The sequence below is a fragment of the Emydura macquarii genome, unplaced genomic scaffold (assembly GCF_026122565.2).
Source record: "Emydura macquarii macquarii isolate MOO-44397 ecotype Brisbane River unplaced genomic scaffold, CSIRO-AGI_Emac_v2 contig_295, whole genome shotgun sequence".
NCBI lineage: Eukaryota > Metazoa > Chordata > Testudines > Chelidae > Emydura > Emydura macquarii.
The window spans coordinates 2008567-2029546 of NW_027130432.1; the positions used below are offsets into that span (position 1 = coordinate 2008567).

The following is a 20980-nucleotide window of genomic DNA, read 5'->3' on the forward strand; positions in this document are numbered from 1 at the left end:
GTTCATTCACAGAGAAAGCCACTCAGGTCTATTTTTTAGAAATATGAGTCAAATTTCAGTCAATTGACCCTGAACAACAAATGTGATGACTCTAGATTGCATAAGCAAATTAATTACACAAACCTCTGAAAGCCAGACCAACATATACAATTGTAACAATCCCCATTCACTTTCAGTAGTCATGGAATTATCCTTGTATTTATTTCCTCCTTGTGACTGATATGCATCCCTCTTAGTTATTACGAAGTTCTACAAAAGTTATCAACTGTTGTCACTTCTAGAACATGTGTCAGGAAGCTATATGATCTCCTTATTCAAATCTTCCTAGCGTACAAAAGTTGGTTAAATAAAAAAGTTATCTAATGCTGTTTGAACCAACCACACCTTTTGCAATACAAGGACTGTATCCTGCTAACAAAAACAATTTACTGGAATACAAGAAATGTATCATTTCAGAAAGTCAGTGATTTTAAGATTATGGGATATAGACAATTTTTCTGAGTTCTTCTTACATGATATTTTCAGACACGAAGAGCTCAAAAATGCAGCATTCAGAGAGCTATGACCTTTAATCTCAACTCTGAAATACTACTGTGACTTGAAATTCCATTATTAATTATTTTATTGTTAGCCATTTGACATGTAGCTTGACTCACTATTACACTATAATTGATACTTTGAAGGTGGGTTAAGATAAACAGAAACAAGGCACTTTTATTCAAGAATAGGAGTGTCCACACATGGTATTTTATTCAGAGATAGGTGTTTCTGAGTATCTCCCTAGAGCAGACAAGCCCTAAAAATCACAATCTAGAGAACACTTTCTACAAAAATAAAAACAACGAGAGTTCTGTGGCACTTTAAAGACTAACAAATTTAATATTTGCAGGCATAAACTTTCGAGAGACTTCAGCTCTCTTCTTCAGAGCCGAAGTCTCTCGTAAAGTGCCACAGAACTCTCGTTGTTTTTGCTGTATACAGACTAACACGGCTACCCCTCTGGAACTATTCTACAAAAATAAAGCTATAAACATAAAACTTGCTAATAAATATTCTGACTTTTTTATTCAAATGAAATGTTTGATACTGTTTTAACTAACTTTCAAAGAAACATCCTTTATAAAGTAATCAACTGAAAAGTATTGGTGGAGTTCATAAGACTGTGGGGTACCAAGAGACTTTTATAGAATTTCATAACCTATGCCTTATTCTCTTGGCTATCAAAGTTGGAGTGTGCGTAAGCAGCCAGTCCAAGTTTCACATCACAAAAAGTTAAAGGGAACTGATTAAATGAAATATACCCAGTTAATCCTGGCAAGTGTCCCACACCCATGTTGCATAGGAAGTTGAAAAACCCCCAAGCTCACTGATTAAGGGAAAATTTCTTCCCAACGCCAAATATGGCAATCAGTTGGACCCCAAGCACATGAGGAAGAATCAGCCAGCCAAGCACCTGAGACAGATTGCTTGGTGCCATCTCAGAGCACCAACTCAACCTGTCCAGTGTCCCATCTCTAGCTTAGGCCTTCACAAATGCTTCAGAGAAAGGAAACCAAATAACTCTGCAATACACTGCAGAGGAAAAATCCCTTTCTGATCCCTGCAGGTGGCTGGCTGAAGCCTTGAAACATGAACTTTAGGAACATAAGACAAAGCGAAACAGTCCCCCATTTTTGCCATGCCCTGCCGCCCACCATCATAAAAAACTATTTGCCCTGCACGCTCTGAAACTTTGCCCTCAACTCTCACTAGGACTGGAGGCTGTTCCAGAACCTCACTCCTCGGAAAGTTAGAAACCTTCTAATTTCCAGCATGAATTTGGACATGGCCTGTTAGACCCATCTGTTCTTGTGCCAACATTGTCCTAAAGGCTCTTTGCTCTCCCTGGTGCTTACCTCCTTCTCCCATTCTCACCACCCGATGTATTTATAGAGTAATCATATCCACTCTCATACATATCTTCTTTTGCAAGACTAAACAAGCAAGCTCTTCCAATCTCCTCAGATAGGTCCTCCATTCCCCTAATCATCTTAGTGGCTCTTGTCTGCACCTGTTCCAGTTTGAATTCATCTTTTTTTTTTTTTTTTTTTTTTTAAAACATGGGTGACCAGAATTGTACATAGTATTCCAAATCAGGTCTTACTAGTGCCTTGTACAATGGCATTAATATGTCTCTCTCCCCCCCCCCCCATTGGAAATGCCTCACCTTTACATCCTAACATCGCATTTGACTTTTTTGCAGCTGCATCAAACTGGTGGCTCATTGTCATCCTGTGATTGACAACACACCCAGGTTTCTCTCCGGTTCTGTGGCTTCCATTCCAACTGATAAGCCTCCAGCTTGTAGAAGAAATTCTTATTAATTAATCGACCATAAGTGCATGACCTTACACCTTTGTACCATCAAATTTCATTCCATTTCTGTTACTTTCATCTTCAAGCTCATTGTGACCTAGTTCATTCAAAGTTGAAAAAGCAATTGGGAACTGAAAAAAACAGGAAAGCTTAGGCAGAAGATGATGAGATCTAACTGAAGATCATGAGGCCAGCTTTTTAAAAGGTACTGATATGAGTAAGGTGAAACCTTGTTTTGGGATGAGTTAGAACCTCATTTGACTGACAGGTGTGAATGCACCTTTCAATTAATGTAACTGTAAAAATAAGCCCCCACCTGGGACAAAAGGAGTATGAAAACCAGCCCAGGAGTTTTGCTTAGCATTGGTGTGAACGGGGCATTTGGGGGAGGCCAGAACACAGAGAGAAAGAGAAACTAAGGGTATGTCACAGTAAAGGAAAACCTGTATCTGGCCTGTGCCAGCTGGCTCAGGCTTGTGGGGCTCTTGTGCAGGTCAGTTTCATTGCTGAGAGAGGTTTTTGGGTCACAGGTGCAGAGTGCTCTTGGTACTGGGAGCAAGAGAAGCTGTTCACTGCTGTTTGATTCTCTCTTTGCTCAAAGACACGGGTCTATATACATTCCTTGTAAATAAACAAAATTGGATCAAAGAAATAACTGGCTATCACTAATTTCACCTCCTAACTGGAGCATCCCAAGGCCTCAAACTCTGACTAGTCACTTAGGTCAAAAAGAGACAATGCTAGTGTCAGGTGTGGGATTCAGTTTCCAAGGAGAGAGATTGTGAGCTGGTGTAGTTGTTGAACCAAGAAGGAACAACTAATAGCAATGCTCACAGAAATCTAAGATGGCCAGAAAGGTTTAAAGTAATATCTAAAACAGGAGCTGGAGACTTCTCAAAATGAATTAAGACAAGACCTAAAACAGGAGCTAAAGGTTTCCCAGAAAGGGCCCAGAGAGGATGTGCAGGCTGATCTGAGATCCCTATTGGAGCAGCAACGAAGTGCCTGGCCAGATTGGGAAACTCAGCTGTAACACACCCAGGCAGGAATGGTAAAATGGATTATGAGGTGACCAACAATGTGACTATCATAAACCACAAGTTTCTTCATGATATAGTAGAGACCAAAGGGGTTTTGGTCGAACTGGAATCTGCTAGCCAAGATGAGCTGCAGCAAAGACTAAGCTCTGAAAATTCTGCTCCAGAAGGAAATGAAAGCACCACAGATCACAGCAGAAGGCGGCTGCCTGGATATGGAATTGAGCAAGTGAGAGGACTAAGGTAAATCCAGACATGTCCCAAGTTTCCTACACCATTTAGCCCACAGCAGCCCAGACTATCCCAGTTGAAATAACACAAAAGCCCACTATCTTTGAGGGGAAAACTCCTTGGGAGGCTTATTGGCTCAATTCAACATTACAGCTCAGAGGTATGGTTGAAAAGGAGGAGAGAGATGGGGTTTCTAGCAGTCAACATGGATGGCCCAGCTCTGACAGTGCTCCAGAACTTACCTGCAGAAGAGAGACTAAGGCCATTTCTACAGAAGCGTAACTATGGTGCCAAAGCTATACTGGCAAGACCCCATAGTGTAAATGCAATTTACTACAATGGAGGGAGTTTTTCTGTCACTGTAGGAACACCACCTGCCTGAGTGACAGTAGCTAGGGTCACTGAAGTATATGTCCGTCAACTTCACTGTGTCTACACAGGGGGATAGGATGACATAGGTACAGCACTCAGGGGTGTAGATTTTTCAGACCACTAAGCACCATAGCTGTGGACCTAAATTTTAAGAGTAGACCAGGGCTGAATTATCCAGACCTGGTACAAGCCCTTGATATGTGGGTTGGAACTAGCCATCTATCTGAGCTGGCCACAGCACACAGGAGAGCTAGGGGAGGGAAAGGAACAACCCCGCCTGAAGTGGCACAGGACCTGCAGAACCTTGTGTCCTTGGCATACCCCAATACCAGCAAGGCCTTCAGGATAAATTGGTGATAGATCACTATATAGACATTCAGATGGACTTGGACTTGCAGATTAATGTCAGAGAAAGGAAGCCAAAAACACTCCAAAGAGGCTGTGGAATTTGCCACAGAACTTGATTTTTTCCTTGCAGCAACACACCAGAAGAGGAAGCAACTAATAGTGAGGAAAATGTAAGCTGATCACCATGAGCTCTGTGAGTAAAGCTCTGTGCTTACTACATATGATGAAAGAGGGGATTTTAATCTGGTTCATGACTTTATTGAACAATTAGAAAAAACTGAAAAATTTTGTTTGTAAAACATGGGAAATTGGCAATAATGCAAAGATTAGAGAAAATGGTTCAGTTAAATGCTGATACTGAGACAAAACTGGTCATAAAAAGAACTACTGTTATAAATTTTAGGCAAGCCAAGACAGTGTCACAAATATCTAGTGGAAGCCTCTTTTGCAGTTCAGGAAACTGGGGAAACACCAAGTTCAAGGGGCAAAGCTTGAAGGTACAATGATCAGACCCATAGTTTTACTGTAAATCTGGGCAACTGAGCAACAATAATGGAAGTTTGGCAATTGACTGCGTAATAGGATCTGTAAAATGCACTGAGGTGATTGACACTGGCTTAAGCATAACAATTATTAAATGACACATGCTTAAAAGGCTAGGGAATCAGGGATCCATAACTGAACCACCTAATTGGTCTCAAACGGAGACAGTGACCGTGACAAAGGGCACCTATCAAAAAACTGGGAAAATTGCATTTGAAGATTGAACCTCTGGAATTCAAGCAAGAAGTCTGCATGGCTGAAACCGTACATAAGCTAACAATTGGCTTGGATTTCATTATGGCTAATAACTGTGTAATCAATGCCAGGAAAGGTGTTTGTCAAATTCAGTCTGTGGAAATTCCCTTTAAAGATATGGCTCATGTGAGACAAGTGGTTTGTAGGCAATTAGTATGCAGTGAATGAATTACCCTTCCCCTAGGGCAGAATCTGCTTTGAGATGCAGAATCTTGGAAGAATCTTAACTGCTACAGTTGTTATGGATCTGAAACAAGAACTGATTCCTGTTCATTTGTTGAATGTTTCTGACAAGCAGCAAATAGTAAAAAAGGGATACCATTTTTAGTAGTCAACAGGGTGTGATTTAGTATTTTTCAGAGTTGGAAATGGCTCCTTGGACTTCTCCTGTCTTGACTAGCCCATGTTTCAAATCTCTCTTCATATTGGACACAGTTGGTAGTGCCTACAATTTGGGGGACAAAATTTCAGCTCAATGGCTCAACCCCAAATCTGAGAATGTGGCTGTGGAAACAGGCCGGAAAAGTTGTTACAACTGTGACTTCCCTATTCAAACAGAATGGGCAGAATCAGTTTTACCCAGCAAACTCTACAGAAACAACAGGCATTTTTCAGGGGCTGATTGCAAAGGAGTCCCTCTTTGATGGCTGAAATAAAGTCCATCAGGGAACAGAAATTCCCACAGGAGTTTGGTTGTGAATAAAAATAATTTGGATTCGTGGTGTGAAACATCTTGAAGAAAGACACCATACATATGTACACAGTTAATCCTGTATTATTTTGTTAAATTATTCCATTTCTTTCCATTTGAGATGGGTTATAGGATGTCAGCATTTTAGGCTTCATCAGGATGATGAGCCAAATCAGAGATGGGGAGTGTTAAAAGGGAGTAAAACTTGTTATAGTCTGAGTTAAAATCTCATTGAGAGTGACAAGTGTGAATGCACCCTTCAATTAACATAACTGTAATGATAAAGCCCCACTTAGGACAAAAGAAGTATATGAACCCACCCAGGAGTTTTTGCTCATGTGCAAGTAACACACACAGAGAAACAGACTGTCTGAAGGAAAGGTAAAAGCACAGGTCTGACCCTGGAAGAAACTGGAGGAAAGGTTTTGGGGTCAAGGTGCTGGTCAAAAAGAATGTTCTTGGTGCCATGAGCAAAAAAATAGCTGTTTCCTACTATTTGAATCCTTTTATATTCAAAAGCATGGGATTATGTACATTCTTTGTAAATAAAACAAGACTGCAAAGAACTGCCTATCACCATTTCTCCACCCAACTGGACATTACTCCAGAGCCCCAAACATTGACTAGCCATTCAGGTAAAAAACATGCAACAGTACTTTGGCACCTGAAGAGGAAGATACGTGCTTCTGAAAGTCCCATTAGGCACTTATGCAGGTTGTGTGCTTAACTTCCATTGATTTTAATGGGAGACAGGCACCTAACCTGCATAGATACCTACTAGGATTTTCAAAAACACCCATCTAGATTTCTAGGCATCTAAATACCTTGAAAAAAAATCTGGCCCACATTGATCAGAAGTCATGTCAGTTTATTAACTAAAGTTAATACTTCCTTTGTTTAATAAATCAGTTTTAAATGCAAAACATATTTATGCTTACTTTTTTCATGATGTACCCAGCACATTTAAGGGAGTTTTATTTAACTAATAAAAACAATTTTAAAATGCTGGTTTTGTATATTTTTAGTTGAATTCCAATTTCCATCCAAATGCAGCTTTTGACACAAATCTCAAGTAAAAAGTTATCAAATAAGCAAGCAAGCGTGTCATTTGCCATTTTCTAGTACAATAAAAATGTTAAATAAGTGCATGTTAAGCTATATAACTGCTTAAAAGATATATAGGCTCCTAGCTATAAAAATAAGTACCAAATTTAGTGTAAGGGCTATATTTATTTGTTAATCAACATATTTTAATGATTATTCCAACCACTGAGAATGAACCTTTAGGAAAATAACTTAATAGCTGCAAATGCAAAACAAGATTAAGATATACGATTTAAAAATCAATGTTTCGTTTGCGGACTTAAATCAAACCACCCTGCCTGAACTTACAATCAGAAAGAGTAACTTCTTATACAAAAGACCTTTATTGCAAAGAAGCAAAAGGAGGGCCCAAGCCCAATACCCCTGGTGCCTTTTTACAGGTCACCTTTAAATCTTCAAAACTCAAGCACGACTATATACTTTGGCTTCCCAAGAGAGTCAGCATGAAAACTGAAGGTTTCTTTAAATATAATACCACTTTTAGAGATTCTGCTATATGCCAAAGTTCTTACTCAGTTTACTTCCCCATCCCTACAAACACACAATGGGGGAAGGGTTGAGAATAAGGGGAAAACAAATGGTTTTCAGTTTGTGTTCCTTATAATTTACCATGTCTGAAAAGCATCAGTTATAGTCTTTACAGAAACTGAAATTCAATGGAAGTATTAGAGACTTCCTCTGAAACAGTGGTTCTCAACCTTCCCAGACTACTGTACCCCTGTCAGGAGTCTGATTTGTCTTGTGTACCCCAAGTTTCACCTCACTTTAAAACTACTTGCTTACAAAATCAGACATAAAAATACAAAAGTGTCACAGCACACTAGTATTGAGAAATTGCTTACTTTCTCATTTTTACCATATAATTATAAAATAAATTGATTGGAATATAAATATTGTACTTACATTTCAGTGTGATACTTGAGCCTGTTTTTTATTTGCGAGCTGTGTCTGAAGCTTGAGCCCCCGGCAATGGGGCTGAAGCACATAATTTAGCTTCATGGGGCCCCTTGTGGTATGGGGCCCTGGGCAGTTGCCCTGCTTGTCATCCCCTAATGCTGGCTCTGCACTTGCGACCTCCCTAAATCCGTCCTGTGACCCCACTGGGGGCTGCAACCCCCAGGCTGAAAAACACTGATCTCATTGAGTTGATGTACCCTCTGAAAGACCTCTGAGTACCCCCAAGGGTACATGTACCCCTGGTTGAGAACCACTGCTCTGAAACACTTCAAGCACACTACTAATGTTTAAAAAAATTGACCTACCTTCACCTTGTATTTCTCCCACTACCTCAGTCAGGACACTGCCATTATTTGACATCTCGATTGTGCCCTGGTGCATACTCTTCTTAAAACACTGTTCATTCCTCCCTATGGTTAGAATGTTTTAAGAAAATCTCAACCACGTAGTTTGATAGCTAATACATCAATATCTAGTTGTTGCCCTATTATTCAATATCTCCTGGAAAAATTCAGAGAGCATGTGAGCATGCCTAAGGCATAGTAGTAATCTTATTATACGAGCAGTTATGTATGCAATATATGTTTATCTAGGTTACCCATTCTATTCTGGGAAGAACAGTGATGTGATTTATTGTTTCATTTGAGGAATTTCTGAGTACAGACATTACCAAGAGATATCTAGAAAAAGGTCCCTGTATGTCTTGGCTTCCAAATTCTAGCATTTTTTTAAAACAAAAACACAATTCATGTTGAGATTTACTTATAAGCAAATAAGTCTGTCATAATATATATTACATCTATTTGTTTTTTTAATTACATCCTATCTAAGTCTGCTCTGCTAAGAAACACATTCTCTGCAACTTGGAAACTAATAGCAATAATGGGTAATCAAGGAAGGTAAACATTTAAATCTAAAGGCTTTGAAATTGTTCAAGTTATTCTGATCCAAAATGTTAGCAACCTTAAAACTGTTATGATAATCCAGCTAAAAATGTGCTTATTTCATTTTCAATCCTCAATTTATTACCAAAAAACCAGTCAAAACACTCTTTGGTTAGCCTTCAGTGTAAATATTGGCAGACCACTATACATACAAATGTGTATGTGCTTATTAAGGCATTAGATCCAACTATGTTAAAGGAGACACTAGAAAAAATATTAAATTGACAATTAAATTGAGACAAATTTGATAAGGGAAAAATGTAAGTGCCTGGTTTGTTTGTTTTAAACAAACAATGGACAGTTCATTCCTCTCCACAACAGTTCAGTTCCCTTTTCTATGCACTGAACATACTCAGTAGAGCTATATAGGATATTAAATCAGGATGACCTTCCAATGGCAAACTTAGCTCAATAATACCTGTAAACAAAAGCAGACAGTTACCATGTACAAAGCCAGGCATAACATTGGTTGCAATGCAAAGTATCACTATACAGTGATGACATACGGAAGCAACAACTGCAAAACATAAGGATTCCCAAGAGAAAACTTAAGATATCAATTCATGAGCTGTAATTCCATCCAAACGTCAACTAAATATCTTTTTAAAGAGTGTATGTAAGCTTATGTAAAGGAAAATTTTGCAATATTATGAAACAGGCCAAAATATCAGTACAAACAGAAATATGAATGTTTTCTTTCATGCTTTCTAAAACTCACTCTGAATGGGAGCATGTTAATAATATACTTAACTTATAACCCATTGATAAAACATAACCAAAAACATGGCCAATGTTGTTAGCAGTGTTGTAGTTATTCTGGTCCCAAGATATGAGAGACAAGGTGGGTGTGGTAAATATCTTTTATTGGACTAATTTCAATTGGGGAAAGACAAGTGTTCCAGCTCCAAAGAACTATTCTTCAGGTTTGGAAAAGGTAATCAGAGGTAATGAGGTAGGCAATTAACCCCTCTACAGACATAGGACAAATGAGAGTTAGTAGGTTACAGATTGTTTTAATGAGACATAAATCCAGTGTCTCTATTGAATCCATGGATTTTTGGTGTCTAGTAGAGTTATGAATTTAAATTACCACACTTGTCTTTTGAAGGTGGTGTGCAGGTTTCCTTTGAGGATAAGGACTGAGAGGTCAGATATGGAGTGATCATTTTGTGAAAAGTGTTCACCCACTGGTAATAGGGTGTTTTTGGCTTCTTACAATTTTTCTGTAATAATTCATTGAACAGCATAGTGATTGTTTAGCTTCACCCGCACAGCTGATGCCAGGGCATTTAATTCATTGAATGATGTACACCATGTGTTGTTATAGGCATGTGCAGGACCCATGGATCTTGAAAGATGTGTTGTGGGGGGTACAAATCATCATAGCAGTGGCAATGTGGCTGAAGGTTTTCCATCTATTGTTATGGCAGCCCCACTCAGCAACGCCATGTAGGCAAGTCCTCAGAGAATTTTTTTCTGGTTTATATTAGCTAGATTAGAAGAACACACCCTTAGTCCAGAATAAGAGCGTCCATGTGTGGAGTTATTCCAGAGTAACCCTACTTTATTTTGGAATAACTTTAATATGTAGCCAAGCTCAAGTGGGGGAGGAAAGGGAGGAGGGGCCATTGCCAGAACTAGAGGACTAGGCAGGAGTGAAGGTGCTGGAGGCACCTGGACTGACCAAACCCCCAAAGGCTCTATGGAGTGAGGAGGACTCTGAGGGAGGTAACTGCATATAGATATTTGTAGAGTCTAAGGCCAGATGTGAAAGTATAGTCTTACCTCCTGCATAATAAAGGCCATAGAAGTTTCCTGAATGAATTTCTATTTGAACTAGAGTACATCTTTAAGAAAGACATCCAATCTTGATTTAAACATTGCCAGTAATGGAGAATTTAGCACAACCCTTGATAATCTGTTCCAATGATTAATTATCCTCACTGTTTAAAATGTACACCTCATTTTCAATTGGAATTTGTCTGGATTCAACATCCCTCCATTGGAATTTTTTATACATTTATCTGCTAGACTGAAAAGCCCATTATCAAATATTTGATCTCCATGTAGGTACTTGTAGATTAAATCAAGATCACCCCTTAACCTTCTCTTTGTTAAGCAAAATAGATTGAGCTCCTTGTGTCTATCACTGTAAGACATGTTTTCCAATACATCAATCATCCACGTAACTCTTCTCTAAACCCTCTCCAATTTACCTATATTCTTCTTGAATATTGCAGAATCGGACACAGTGTTCTAGCAGTGATCAACCCAGTTCCAAATACAAAGGTAATATACCACCCAACTCCTCATATATGCACTGATCTACATATCTCGTGTGCTGTCAAATGATTCATCTACACTGCACACTTTTTTCAGGGGTATGTAGCGTATACCCATGTGGCCCTCCTAACATGGTTAAAAATAACAGTGCAGACCATGACGCAAGGCTTAGATAAGTAAAGTCCCATCCAAAGAGTGACATGGTTCTCTACTTGTCTAAGCCATGCTTTCCCAGCTACATTGCCTCCCCACTGCTGGAGCCCTTCGCCACCACATGGAAAGACTCTGGGAATAAGGAGGCAGTTGGGAAAAGTCTCCCATCACCAGCAGAGCTTTTCCTCACCACAATGAAACATTTTAGTAGTGAGGAGCTGCTGAAGCCCTTCCTCACTGACTCTTCTGCCAGAGCTTTTCACTGACACATGTACACACTGCCGTGTGGGCATAGTATTTTTTTTACGCTGTGATGTGTAGCTACAGGTATACTCCATGCTACTGCCACAGGAGTGTAGTGTAGACATAGCCAAAAAGTGAGGGTGTGTGTATTTAAAAAGTTCTGGAACAAAGCCTGTGTTTCCTTATTTTATCTGTCAGATGTCTCCAAAGAGTTAAACTAGAAACTGGAGTGGCCACAAGGGTGGAGCTCTGATGAGAGTATGCATAAGCAAATGAGAGGCTAAGGAGGGCTGGTTTCAGGATCTAGGCACTGGCAGCGAGACTGCAGTCACCACTGCCAACACAGGATATTAGACCTGCAACATGCGCCTGAGTATCCCAAAGCTAAGAATAGTGATCAGTCACTACCCAGACCCAGGGAGATTAGCTGCACATGGGACTCAGCAGTTGGATTCCTCACAACAGATTGGTATTCATTTAGAGGGAATGGAACTAGGCCAGGTTGTGACAGAGATTTCACCTTTTTAGTCCCTCTTTATATGGGAGTGCTTCATAATAGAAAAGTAGCAGTCCAAACACGCAAGTATTGCTACCAGATGGCTACAAATATCAATTTAGGACTACGGTGGCCCACTGCTAAAACCTGGAAGACCTTAATGGCAAAGCCCAACATGGCTCCAGGAATTCTCTACCTAGCCTGAACTAAAGACAAACCTCTGACCAAAAGACTCTCAGGACTGGTGAGGAAACTGAGGGAGACAGGTGTTTGTTGTTTTTTCTATAGATCTTTTTGAAAGCAGAAGAGTTACAAAGCGAGCATGTGTGTATAAGTAGTTCCTATGCAAAACCTGTGTGTTCCTTATTTTAACTGTCACATGTCCCTGAAGGCCAAATGGTTAAATCACAGCGTGATTTAAGAACAAGATGTAAGCCCATATTTAAAATGGCCACTTCGAAGTTGCTGGAACATTTTTAATATATATTATTTTAAATAGATGAGAGAAGTTTTGGAATTTGCAGTGGAATGTTTGTTTAATCTCCATTAAAGGAAATAGTAGACTATTTTTATCTTGCTGATATGCTGCAGGTAAAACATGAAGAGCATGGATGTGGTCTCAATTAATTAATATATGCTCTTGCCATAAAGGTTTGAGAGTTTACTGGTATTCCCACATCTCTGATAATCTTAAATTCCTAAGTATTTCATTTCTTAACATTTTCTACATAAACATCAGCGCTACTCTTTAGCACAGAAGAGGTTACTCACAAATAACTCTCCCTGATTTCCTGATCACCAGTGCTAAATGTGCTATTTTTGCAGTGCTTCTAGTGCCTACTGGCCTGCAGAGCATGCTTTCATGAACTATATTCATGAAAATAAATGTGGCTTTACCTCACAAATAAGACAGACTGCTTTAGCACTCTTTAGTGAATATCATCCTGAGGTACAGCAAACAAAAACAAACTGGACTGCTGGCTCCCCAGAAAATCATGTTACACAAAGTTTCAGGATTCTTTGAAACCTAAAAAAATAGTAGGATTAGTGGCCTTAAAAGGATGGTCCTGTTTTTAGGGTGCCAGCCTGGGGCTTGGGAAACCTGGGTTCAGGTTTTTACTCGCCCACAAATTTTCTTTGTGACCTTGGGCAAGTTACTATGCCTCTGTCCTCCATCTGCAAAATGGGGATAATAGTACTGCCTGCCTCACATGAATGTTCAAATATATTAGTGATAGGGAATGCTCAGTACTATAATAAGTACATAAGATAGAAATAGAGTTATGGGGGACCGAAGGCTCAGGATATTGGTAATGAGAACACTGAAACACTAACCATTTTAGATCATGTATTCAAATCTAGCCGTTTGATGGAACCAAAAGTCACTGCTGTCTGATGGCCTATACAAAGTTGGTTGGCAGTCTCAGTCCTATCATTAAAATAAACAGTTTCCACATAATATTTGTTGTTGACGGACATTCCACTTGCCAGAAGAGAAGCTACAAGCAAATGCATTAACACTGAACTATACTCAGGCCTAACAGGTCATGGATGAGGAAAATTTAGTAAGGTGGAAGACGTTTACAACACCCTCCCTCATCAACTGTATCGTACAAGCCCTAAAGATATAAAACTTCAGACTCCAAATCTGTCAACTCGCCATCTTTATTTTAGGGAGTGCTGGTAGCAACCTCTAATTTAGGCTAACACTTTTCAAAGGTTCTTATGACCTTTTTTGTGAAGTTCTAACACTTCCATTGTTTGAAGCTGGCCTTTCAAATTCAGCAAGAAGGCCCTTGGGTTACAGAAGTGTCTTTTCTTTGTCCCACGACCTTTTATTCAGATGTAACCAAATTATAAATGGTTACAAATCATCATTTCACTTCTCTTGCATTGCCCAGGAAAACTTTGACAGCATGCCTGAGTAAAAACTGAACATGAACACCCTAAAGAGTCAGGCCCATACCACCACCAGAGCTGCAGTGGACACATTATCACTGAGAGCTGCCAAATCAGCTGTAATAGAGAGAGAGCAGAGTCAGGCTAGGATCTCCCTGACCACTTCCTGAACCCAGCACACAGCTCTAATAATCCCTTTCCCTCTGAGATAACAGCTTTCTCCTCTTGCTATCTAACGTACTTAGTCCTGTAAGTCAAATGGTAGAGTTCTGTGTTGCAGTACTGAACTACAGCATTCAAACCCTGGTGATGATGCATGATGGAGGGTTTGTTATAGTTGTACACAAATTTATTTTTTAAAATTTTTTTCCTTTAAAAAACCCTAGGAAATAACACAAAACTACCTCAAAAGAAAGCTGATTAAGACTGCAAAATTAAGCACTCAAAAGTTAAGAAAACACCAGATTTACAGTTGCCTGTGCAACCCAAATTCTACTTCATTGAGAATATGCATTATGATACAATCTTTAATTACATGATCACATACTATTTTTTCCACAGGACACCTGCCTCATTAAGTGCACAGGTTCAATGCACAAGGGGACAGAATTAAGGCTGTATAGATACTATAAATTCTGCATTTTCTAACTTCTGAGTCCTTGACTTTGCAATCTAGAAAGCTGTTTTAACTTTTTTTTTTTTTTTTTTTTGGGGGGGGGGGGGGAGAGATAATGATAAGGACATTACAACTGACATGAAAGTTTTGCACTCAAGTGACTGAAAATGCCATCCTCAATGTACTATGTCTGCCTCAATTTCAGTATCAAATATGCTCATTTTACAAGTAAAATCATGTTTCTTCTAACTGTCAGCCCTACAAACTCAATCTGAAAGTCAAGGTGGGTTCTTACAGTGCACCATCCCCAGCAAAACCTGTACTGCCAGCCAAACTATCCCCTCAGTCACATCTGTGTAACCCATCTTCATTTTGTGTAATCCATTGCCATCAATGTGGCACAGATATAAGTGATTAGAATGCTATAAATCAGTGATTTTCAATCTGTGGTTCAGGTCCACAGATGATGTCTAAGATTTCCAAAAAGGTCCACACCTCCATTCAAAATTTTTAGGGGTCCACAAATGAAAAGAGATTGAAAACCACTGCTATAAACAATTCTGTTGATACACAAGAAACAATAGAATCTAGCTCTCATATATGTTGATTCTACAGCACTAACAGGAATACAAAGTTTAAAATCTTATTTTATTAAGTAAAAATAAGCAGCTACAACTCTGAATACATACAAAAGCAGATCGGTTGAGGAAGATGCCATTTTTACAACTACTTATCAGAACAGAACCGTACTTTAGTGATGAGGGGAGAAAGAAAAGATTAGGGCCTGTCTAAAGACAAAAGTTGCACTTGCTTAACTACAATTGGCTTTTAAATTGGTTTAGTTAAACTAGTGCAATTTGTGTTTAGACAAGGAATCTGCCCCAGATTCTGAACTGAATTCTGTGCAGGTGTACCCCAGTGACTGTGCAGAGCTCCACTGAAGTCAATGGGGCACCACTCACACAGAACTCATGGCAAGATCAAGGACTTAGTAACAAATTATACATCAGATTTTAAATGTACCTATGGAAAAATATCACCACAATACATGTGTGTGTGTTAGTTTGCTTGTGATCATTCTTAATAACACTTTTTAAGAAAAAAATCTTAATTTTTGTAAACTCTCCTAATTACACATTTCTTGAAAGATTTCAGAATTCCAAACACTTGGGAAAAGTATAAATCAGGATGTTTTGCAAAATAGGGTAGTCACAGTAAAGTCATGACAATCTACCATACCAAGGCCTAAACAAAAATTTGAGAATCATTGCACTGACTTAATGACCCTTTGCAGGATGTTGTACCCACAGTGTCTCAGTGGGCAATAACTTGTAAAAGACTACAGACTTGTAAAAAAGACTTCAAAACATTAATCGATTAATAGAGAATAAAGATTAAGCATTGCATTTTAAAAGTTATGCTTGTTTGAACTATAAAAACAGACAAAGCATCCAAATGCTGATTATTTTAAAATAAACTTCCCTTTCAAACCAAAAGCTTATATCAAGTTTCACCCTACAGCAAATGTTAATGAGATTTATAAAAAAAGGAGCTTACACAGTAAAACTAACAGAGACCTTCCTCTAAATACAGAGGCAAAGATTCTGATTTATAGTAAATGGAAATAAAGATAAGCATTTAAACATACCTACATTACCAAGCTAGGCACCATCCATAGTTAATTATATTAATGTAATTTACGCTGAATTTTTTTCTGCTCTTTAATACCAAATTTTAAAAATCATCTTTGTAAATCAAAATAATTTAACTCTCTAGACAGTCTGTACATTAATCACACTTAACATGGACATTTCCTTCATAAATCTTAAGCCCTTCTTCTGAATGCAGCTGTCTGAAAATACATCATAAACTGCATGTAAATGCCACTCAAATATTCTTCCCTTTCAGTACAGCCACAATTTAGAGTACACAGTATTCAAAACCGAACACTTAAACTGACTAATTTGAAAATCTGTCGCAGTCACATACTGCTGTACTAAGATCCCTGATATAATGGTAAAATTCATTGAGTATAATGCATAAAAAATGCCAGGGCAGACCTTTAAAGATGAACTGAAAGGCTTTATACTTGCCAACGCCAAAGACTGAAGTTCAAAGTTCTGCTGTCCTTCAAAAGCAGATGACATCACCAATAGCTTAAGTAATGCAAGTTGCTGCACTCTGCTTGCTTAGCTGTGTGTGTTCGCATGATCATCAACTATTACAGAAAAAGACAGCATTTCCTCCTATTGTTTTAAGATGTACTTGCCTACATATATTTTGCACCAGTTTTACTTAATGGAAATATGTAGTATTATAAATTATTCCAGATATAGAAAGACAAAATGAGCTAAATTCTTCAGTTTTGACACTCAACGAATTTTCACTGGGGAAAAGATCATTTGAAATTCAATATTCAATTCTCAGGATAAATGCTGAGATACCAACGGATTTTATTTTATTTTTTTTATAGACACACAAACACATACACCCTCTCCCGCCCGCAAGAAAACAAGGTACATGCATCCAGTGTTAGTTGTACTTAACTAGCTCTTTATACGACGAAAGCATTTTAGAAGTATTAAGCTGTCCTCACAACATCATAGTGAGGTGGTTAAGAATCCCCATTTTACAGATAATGGTAATGAGGCACACAGAGTTGAAATGACTTGCCCAAGGCCATACAGAAAATCAATGCACAGTCTGAATTAGAATTCAGGAGTTACTACACATAAAGTGCTGTAAAAGAGCTAATTGTATATCAGTGCTATTTTGGCACTGAAGCAGTTTGTTTTACATGACTAACATTGCAAAAATGTTGACAGTATATTCCTAGGTAAATTTCAATAACATGTGAAACACACAAACCACTGACTTTAAAGATCCTTTGCCACTGAGAAGTGTGTGCTAATTGACTGACAGTTCAGATAAGCCTGTGCTATTACCTGAAAATGTGACTACCCAGTGTTCTGTGTGGGATATGCTATATTCTACTGATTGTGTTGTAATGTAGCACATGCTGGAAAGACTATTTGGCTCTCCCTTGTTAGGACCCTCACAAAAATATACAGGTGAACAATATTTCTTTAAAGATAAACTTGTACGTATATCTCAAAAGATCACAACCTGGCAATCACAGAAAATAGTTTTAAAGGGCCACTGTTTAAGACATTGACATGTCTTTACCCTTGTTACTAAGAAACCTTAACTTATTAGAACTAAAAGACACAGAAGTTTAACATAGTTCTGATTGTCAAATCTAAATGAAAACGTAACCTGACTGCCATTTTCACTTTTGTTTGTAGCCACCTTCTCATCAGAATTTCTCTTTCTGGTCCTCATTTCTTAGCAAATTCAAAAAAGAAAACCATTATAATACCAAGTGTTGACAATAAATCCCTAAATTTTGGGCCTGAACTACATGATAGTGTTGCTTTAAAATGTTACGGTTGATTGCTACTGGCCAGGTTAAAGAAAACTGTTGTAGTCACCTTTTAGTGGTGAGTAAGAATATTAGTTTACATCCAGGTTAATTCAATTATCTTATTTATATCATTAGTTCAATTTCCACAACAGATCAGCATAAATAGATCACAAAACTAGAATTACTTTGATTTACTTATTTGCTGTATTCTCTGAATTTGTTTTATAATTAACTAAACCATTTTCTTGTAAAGACCCATATTACCTCCAAAAGACTGTATTGTAATTTATAGAGCTTAGAAGACAGTCCTTCACTATTTCTTACTACAAGTGCTTCATTAAGAGGGTTGTAAGTCAATTCCTCAAACCTTCAGGTTCATTAGACAGAGTTTAAAAGATTTAGGGGTGAGAAGACATTCCACGAAGCCTCTGGTCTCCACCAACACAGCTTCATTGCTCTATTTGTCTGCTTATCCCATGACCCTTCCCATACTCTCTTCCGTGCTGCACCCAATGCACAGAATGTCCTTCATGAGGTATCAGTTCACAAAGCCATGACCCTCTCTTTTAAATCCTTCCTGAGCACCCACTTCTTCTAAGACACAGAGAAGAAACTAGCTAAGTCACCTACTTATCTACTTCATTGTTTAGCTTATGAGTGACCCCTCTCATGGGAGGAAGGAGATATAAATACACTCCAACTGGGAATATGATAGAAAGGACTGGATTGTGAAGGAGGATGTGGGAAGAGAAATCCAGCATATTTATCTTTAAATAAATGACAAAGTAATTCATAAGATGTTTGCTGATTACCGAAAGGCACTCTTTCTCCCACCCTTTGTCTTTGTATTTTTGCACTATACACTGCTCTAAGAGGAGACTCGACTCTCTTTCTCTGTTTGACCACTGCTTAATACATTGTGTCCATTTCTACAAACAGTAATAATATATCACTGCAAACTACACAGTGCTAATTTAGACTGCTGAGAAGTGGGGAAAAACGGAAGAGAGCAGAGGCACTCCAGCCTTTGGGTTCACTGGGACCAGAGGGAGGGAGGGAGGAAGTCTCAGGGGAATGGGAGGGGGGCAGGGAATAAGAGAATGGAGAAAAGGTCTCATAGGAATTGCCATACGGGATCAGATCATTGGCCCAGCTAGTCCAGTATCCTGTCTCCTACAGTAGCCCATCTGATAGGGATCCCTGGGGGAGCGGGTGATGGGATGCGGCGGAGGCTCCCCAGCCTTTGGTTTCATTGAGACCCCCTGAGACGGGGGTTAGCAGCTCTCCACACTCAAGTCCTGTGACTCCCGGAGACGCTGCGGCCCTGCTGGCTGACCTTCGCCATGCTGGCAGCGAGCTCGGGACTCGGCTCCCCGCCCACAACAGGGACACAAAGCGCACGAGTCAGCGAGGCCGCGTCCTCACAAAGGGGCACGGGGCAGCCCCGGAGGCGGAGCGGAGCCTCCACCGTGCCCTAGGCCCACACATGGCCTCGAGACGAGCCCCTTCGTCTGCAGCCAGCAGGCGAGCTCCAGGCTCCTCGGACCGATAAGACAGGCGAGCTCGCCTCCCCCCGGCGCACAGGTAGCCGCCCGGACCCGAACTCGGCACACGCTCAAGCTGGCCTGACAAGCTCACTTCTCCCAGCCAGGGAGACTTGGGCCCACCGCCGTCCTTCAGCGCCGCGTCCCAAGCTCGCTCGGCCACCTCGCCGTCGGCGCCTGGGGCCCGCCGGGCTGGCTGCTCCCGGGAAGAGGAAGCCGGGAGCCGAGGCTGCGCCTAGGCCGCGGCGAGGCCTTGTCCCGAGTCTCCTCTGCAGCCGCAGCACCTCTCCCGCTGCCGAGGCTCGGGCAGGGCCTCTCTAGGGCGCGGCGCCCGCCAGGCCTCCGCGGGGGCCGCCGCGCGATATCCCTGCCCCTCCGCGGCCGCCCGGCCGGTCTCTTTCCCGAGTCCCCGCTCACCTGTGGGCGCTGGGCGGGACCACGCTGCAGGCGGCCTGGCTCCCCCTTCTCGTCCCGGCTGCGGGGCGACTTTCTACAAGGCTCTCGCCGACACGGTGGGGACCCGGCCCGACCAACAAACCAACCGCTGGCTCCTTCGTGTCCGTCCGTCCACCCGCCGCCGCCGCCGCCGGCCGAGGAGAAGAGACACCGCCAGTGCCACGGGAGCGCGCCGGCCGCGGTGCACAGAGACTGACTCCGCCAGCCACGCGCGCTCCCCCTCCCAATCCCGACGCGGGCGGGCAGGCGGCGCGGCAGGGCAGACACTGAGGCGCGCCCCCGGTAGCGGCCTGCGCGCACGCGCCCCCAGCCCGCCGGCTTCTCATAGGCCCGGGGCCGCCGGCCGCCGCCAGACTCGTCGCGGCCCGTTGGTCCGAGCGAGCGCGACCTGCACGGGCACCTTGTGGCTCCAGCGGCACCCCCATGCTCGGGTCCCCGAGAACTGACCAGCCCCGTTCTCCCAAACCAGGGGTCACGGGGCTATGTAGAGCATGAACGTGGGGCCCCAGTAGTTCCCCAAATAGGACCTTGTGTCCCCAACAGCCCACGCCCCCCAAACACCGGTCACAGTGGTCTGCAAAGCACAAACCCAGGTCCCCTGTGACGGGATCCGTGGGGTACAACCTGGAATGGTGAGCCGGCTGTGGCCCCTTAACGCTCCAGCCTGGGCTATCTCTCAGGAGGGTTTGCTAGTGACAAGCAGCAAACCTTCAGGTGCTGTGGTCACTCACTCAACAGCAGGCAGGGATACACCCAGCTCAATTACATGAATGCTTTCTAAACCACTCAGGAACCAACCACATGCAAGGAATCACCAGCAAATCCCCCCAAGCCTTGCACCTCAGAAATGTACCCTGCACAAGACCCTATCTTGAACAATGAAAGCTCATTAATTAGTTCTCCACTTTGTCAAAAGATAGTGAACATCCACCAGCCTTTGTAATTTGAACTGATTCCCCAAGCACTTTAGACAAATTCACTGAGAAGAATAAAACATTAAAATAAGTTTATTAACTACAGAAAGATAGA

General features: G+C 41.0%; 1 protein-coding gene across 3 annotated transcripts in view; it reads right to left on the bottom strand.

Moving 5' to 3' along the window:
- Nucleotides 1-20739, bottom strand: part of SIAH1 (siah E3 ubiquitin protein ligase 1) — a 36874-nt gene extending 16135 nt beyond the window's left edge. The window contains exon 1 of one of the 3 annotated variants that reach the window (XM_067550573.1): nt 19913-20739. Coding sequence is in view for 1 of the 3 variants with exons in the window: in XM_067550579.1 (XP_067406680.1) it covers nt 8199-8253 (55 nt within the window). In the remaining 2 variants the exon portion in view is untranslated. Of the gene's footprint in view, nt 1-8198; nt 8259-19912 lie in introns of those variants that run through there. The other 2 variants (XM_067550587.1, XM_067550579.1) reach the window with 2 other exon arrangements.
- Nucleotides 20740-20980: the final 241 nt, after the last annotated feature.